Source organism: Phaethon lepturus, unplaced genomic scaffold (assembly GCF_000687285.1).
Source record: "Phaethon lepturus isolate BGI_N335 unplaced genomic scaffold, ASM68728v1 scaffold10382, whole genome shotgun sequence".
Taxonomy (NCBI): domain Eukaryota; kingdom Metazoa; phylum Chordata; class Aves; order Phaethontiformes; family Phaethontidae; genus Phaethon; species Phaethon lepturus.
This window is the reverse complement of record NW_010525571.1, coordinates 5,647-10,176: the sequence shown is the minus strand read 5'-3', so window position 1 is coordinate 10,176 and position 4,530 is coordinate 5,647. Positions and strand designations below refer to the sequence as shown.

The 4,530-nt window shown below is 43.1% G+C and overlaps 1 protein-coding gene across 1 annotated transcript in view; it reads right to left on the bottom strand.

The window, feature by feature from the left end:
- FAM105A (family with sequence similarity 105, member A) overlaps window positions 1-1,148 on the bottom strand; it is a 9,045-nt gene extending 7,897 nt beyond the window's left edge. Inside the window, exons 1-3 of the mRNA XM_010282807.1 lie at window positions 995-1,148; window positions 856-887; window positions 658-749 (exon numbers count right to left, since the gene is read on the bottom strand). Coding sequence (XP_010281109.1) covers window positions 658-749; window positions 856-887; window positions 995-1,101 — 231 coding nt within the window. The 5' untranslated portion in view covers window positions 1,102-1,148. The remainder of the gene's footprint in view (window positions 1-657; window positions 750-855; window positions 888-994) is intronic.
- Between the last annotated feature and the right edge of the window lie 3,382 nt (window positions 1,149-4,530).

Sequence of the window (4,530 nt, the reverse complement as noted above, 5' to 3'; positions counted from 1 at the left end):
AATTGCCGGGTGTAGTTAAACTGTGTGTGTCCTGCTTGCAGCCCAGGGTGCAGAGCTGGAGCAGAGGGACACTGCATGAAGGCAGGGGATGGCCACCATCCAGCGCGCTGGTCCTTGCCTGCGGAGCGCCGACCTAACCCGGGACAGGTCAGATGTGAGCTCCTTCCCTGCCTGCCCCCAGCTGCAGCTCCTGCAGCTGGACACGGGGGTCTCGGTGGCTGCTGGGGAGGGTGCCGAGCACTGGCTCCTGTCATGTGGAGCTTCACAGCTTGGAAGAGGAATGGGTGTGGGGTTTCATTCCTCCCCGGAATGAGAGTTAAATCAACCTTAAATCAAGGGCTGGCCAAGAGATAGCACCTAAGACCAAGTTACTTGGGCTGTAGCACTGGGGACGATTTTCCTGTTAAAGCTGCTGCGGGGGTCGCTGGTGCTACAGGGGGGAATTTGGAGAAGATGTAAGACTAAAACCTGATCTACATTTTCACCTGCTCTACTCTAGTCTTTATTTAGACCCATGTTCACGCTCTCCCTTCTGCTTTCCGTTTAGCCAGCTGGTGTAGCAGGCTCTGCTGGCTGCGGCACCGGGAGTGCTGTTCCTTTCCCAGGTACCTCTCCCTCCCTGCCATCCTCATGCAGAGATTAAATTTTAACTCTTACCTCCCTCATGTGTTTGGCCTGCTTTGTTTCTCCTTTCCACTCTCTCGCGCTGTAAACAAGTAGATCAACTTCTGTCAGCACACTGAGATTCCCTAAATTGAGGATTAATTCACAGATTAGTTACCTTCTGCTGTTCTGCATTTAAAGGGTAGGGGCGGGCAGGAATTAAGGAATACGGAGTGACAACAAAAAGATTACTTATGAGTTTTCTCTGAAGGTAGTTGCTCCACCTGAAAACCAAATGATAAAACAGGCGTCAAAGAGTTGTTGTCAAAGGTCAATATTTACTGAATAAGTAACAGTGTGGAAGATTAAAGTCTGCATAATAAAAACCTACCGTTTCAGTATCTGTGCTAAAAAGCTGTATAGTCTTCTGCAATACCAAAAAACAGCAACAAGGAAAGACATGCTTAGCATTAGCTGCACTTTCACTTTTTGCCACATGAGACACAAGGATTGCTTGGTGGCTGTTGTCCAGGACCGCACCTCATGCCTTCCTAAAATAAGGATAAAAAGAGAGAGGAAAAAATCTGGTCACTGTTTTGCAATACTTGTTTCTATTCGTTTTCTTAAAAAACCAAATTTTTCTTAGAAAAATCATCCAAGTATAATACCACTCCAAATGAAACAGAAAACATGAAACGTAAAAGGTGAATATATTTTTATATATATTTTATACAGTTAGTTTTTCAAGTTTCTAGGGTTTTGGATGCACGTGGGTCACACTTCCAAGCTGTCCTCCACACATTGAAGGCTAGATAAATAGTTACAATGGAGTGGGGAGCTTCACAGGAAGACTGATATCAAAGCAACTGTTCAGTAACAAAACGAAATTTTTGTTTGCTTCAGGAGGTGTTGATCCAGAGACCTGTACTGTCATTACTTTGTCACAAAGTCAAGGTTTTAAAGACCAGAGGTTCCTGGGAGTTCTAGTCTACAAATGGGCCACATAAGGCAAAATTAGCTGACTAAGCATCATGACTGCCAGGGGAATTAAAGGAATGTTCCTGCCTCAATTTGGGCAAGTTTAGGGTCAATTTAAAACTCAGGAAGAGGTCCTCCCTGGGGATTTGGTAGAAAGCTCAGTAGTTCATCACAAAGGGAGTGCGCTCTCACTGTTCTTCACAGATATAAACCAGGACACATTTCTGTCGCTCTCTTGGCATTACAGGCAGGGTTCGGGAAGGTGTTCCTTGTCTTTTGTTGATAAGAAACGCTAGAATTGAGAGACTGAATAGTTGACAAAGGCAGTTGTCTGCTCCCTAAGTGAGAAATTTATCCTCTGGCTGAAATTTGAGTGTACGAAAACCCCAGAGTTTATGATCAACAGCTGCTCTGTATTAAGTTATTTATTGATTTAGTACAAAACTTTAAGAGTACTCAATTTTTTATAAAGGCATCCACAGAGAAGGCTGAAAAGATTCTTCTCCAGAGAGTCCACAAAGTGAATTACTCATTCAGCGCAGGTTTACGTCAGTTGAACTTCTGCCCCTCCTGGCTTTAACAGGAAGTTTAAGTGGGGCTTAATTTTCCAAGGGACTTAAGCCCGGACGCTGTGGACAAGTCTCCAGCTGTGCAGCTACATGTGAATCCCAACCTTGGCAACAAGATAAACAGCTACGTATGCATTTTTACAAGCACTGTTGCTTATACACAGAGCAGTGCTGATATTTGGCTTTTTCCAATATTCTGTTTGAAGAAGTTTTATTACAGGATGTCATATGCAAGTTGTCCAGAGGCAAGGCCCAGGCTTCATCTCTGCTATGAACAAAAGGCAGGTTAAAAGCTGTAAATGAAAAGGTGTTAATAAACTTTAAAAAGGTAACTGGAGAAGCTTTTGAGGTGCTGGTTCCCATTTGCACAAAACTCATATGCTGTGAACATACAAGACGATGGACGGGTCTTCTGACAGCTTCTACTTGCGTGCTGCACTAACACGTACGTACCTGCCATGACCAGAGGTTATGCCCGCACGCGCCAGGTAGGGCAAAGCAAGACACGTGTCCACGCACAACCAAAAACACCAAAAATCTGACGCTGCAGGACATGTTTATTACTGATGCCAGGTAAGAGACAGCAAAACATCAGCTGTAAGGTTTGAAAATGGCATAGCTCATGGAAAAACAGGGACACTCCCACTTACAGCACACACACACTTACTGCTGACGGACACCAACAGGCACATCCTTAAGAGACACTCAAATTGCTAGAGAACAACAACTGAGAATTAGTCACAGACAACAGTCCTGGCAGCAACTTCTTCTCTCTTTTCTTTAGGATAAAGACATCAGCATTGGAAAACCTCAGCAGACCGTAAATAACTGAATCTTCTGCTAACTAGGATGGTACCTGAAGGTTTACAAATGTGGTTCAGCCCAGGGATCAGTGGGTAATCTGGATTTACATTGTCACACCGTTGTACAAAAACCAATGATGATTCAAATTAAATTTGTTAACAGCAATTTAAGGATACGGTATCAAAAGGAAGATGCAGCAGACTTTAGTTTCATTACTTAAAATGACAGTACAACCCCTCTTTTGATGTTCAACAAACTGGGACTATAAAAAGTGAGAGCTGATCCATCTGTTCAAGTGACATACTTCTCTTTATTGAGTACTAGGAAAACGTGAATGCAAAATTTTTTCCTTTACCCCTTTTACTGGCAAAAAGATGGGAGGTTTACATCAGCATGAGCTTTTAACTTGAATCGAACAATCCTTTGAAAAAGCTTTTGATGGTATTAATCCCGCAAAAAACCTACTGGAGTCCAACAAACCCCCTTTCAAGGCACATGGTTAACAGATGCATGAGCAACTATTCTTCGAGGAGCACTGGGAAGCACTGGCTTACAGATTTCAATCAAAAGACACCATCAATGTCAGAGAAAATGAGATAACCAAATATTGTTCATCCATTTTTATTTAATATGGGGGATTTATAAGTAGGTATTTCCCTAATAAAAAGCGTAATGGGAGATGTGAAAACTGGCAAACAAGGGATTTTGAGTATTTTTGCTACACTTATATTACAGCATAGCATACCCTGGACTTCATAAGCTTCCTGTCATGGGAAAGCTGCTGTTCAAACAGCACTTCATGATTCAGTTACTACTTTCAGTGCTAATGACACACTTAGAAATGTAATTACAATTTTTATTCAAGTAAATGACACTTAGAAGTGGCAGCTGGATTGCAAAGCGCTGCTGGTAAAAATACATCACGAACAAGATATGAATTAAAGAAGAGGGCAGTTTAAAATAGATCTTTCCACCCTCTCCCTGCCTCCTCCAAAATTCTTCAGAAACCAAAAAGCAATTAAATTAATAATGTACTGGTGAGGGGGAGGAAAGTAATCCCATGGATTTTTAAACCCAATGCATTCTCTGGGATACGGGCACAATTCATCCTGTTCCTCAGGAGACAGCGACAGCCCAGTGGCGCAGTGACCGGCTGCCGGGGCTCACATCTCTTTGACCACGAGCATCACTGTGGGGACAGGGAGGCCTGACTCTTTTCCCACGCAGGGGAGCAGAGACCTGGGACCTCTTACACAGCTCCTAGCAGAAATTTGGATGAACAGAGGTTGAACAGCGCTGAAGTAGGAGCTGATAGCAGTGTTTATCTTACAACGCAAGGAGTGCATTGTGTTTTCTTTTCATGCCACACCATCAGCTTCCTGCTAGTACAAACCTTAAGCTTTTACCCCCACACTAAGTCAGCGGGAGAGACAGGCAGAAGGGAAAAAAAAAAAAAAAAAAAAGAACAGAAAAGGCCAGAAAAAAGATGAGTAAGAGACAACTGCAATATCTGCTACTTTCACAAGTAACTCAAGAAGTCTCTAAAGGATTAGCCCCACATTTGAGTCCCTCACAA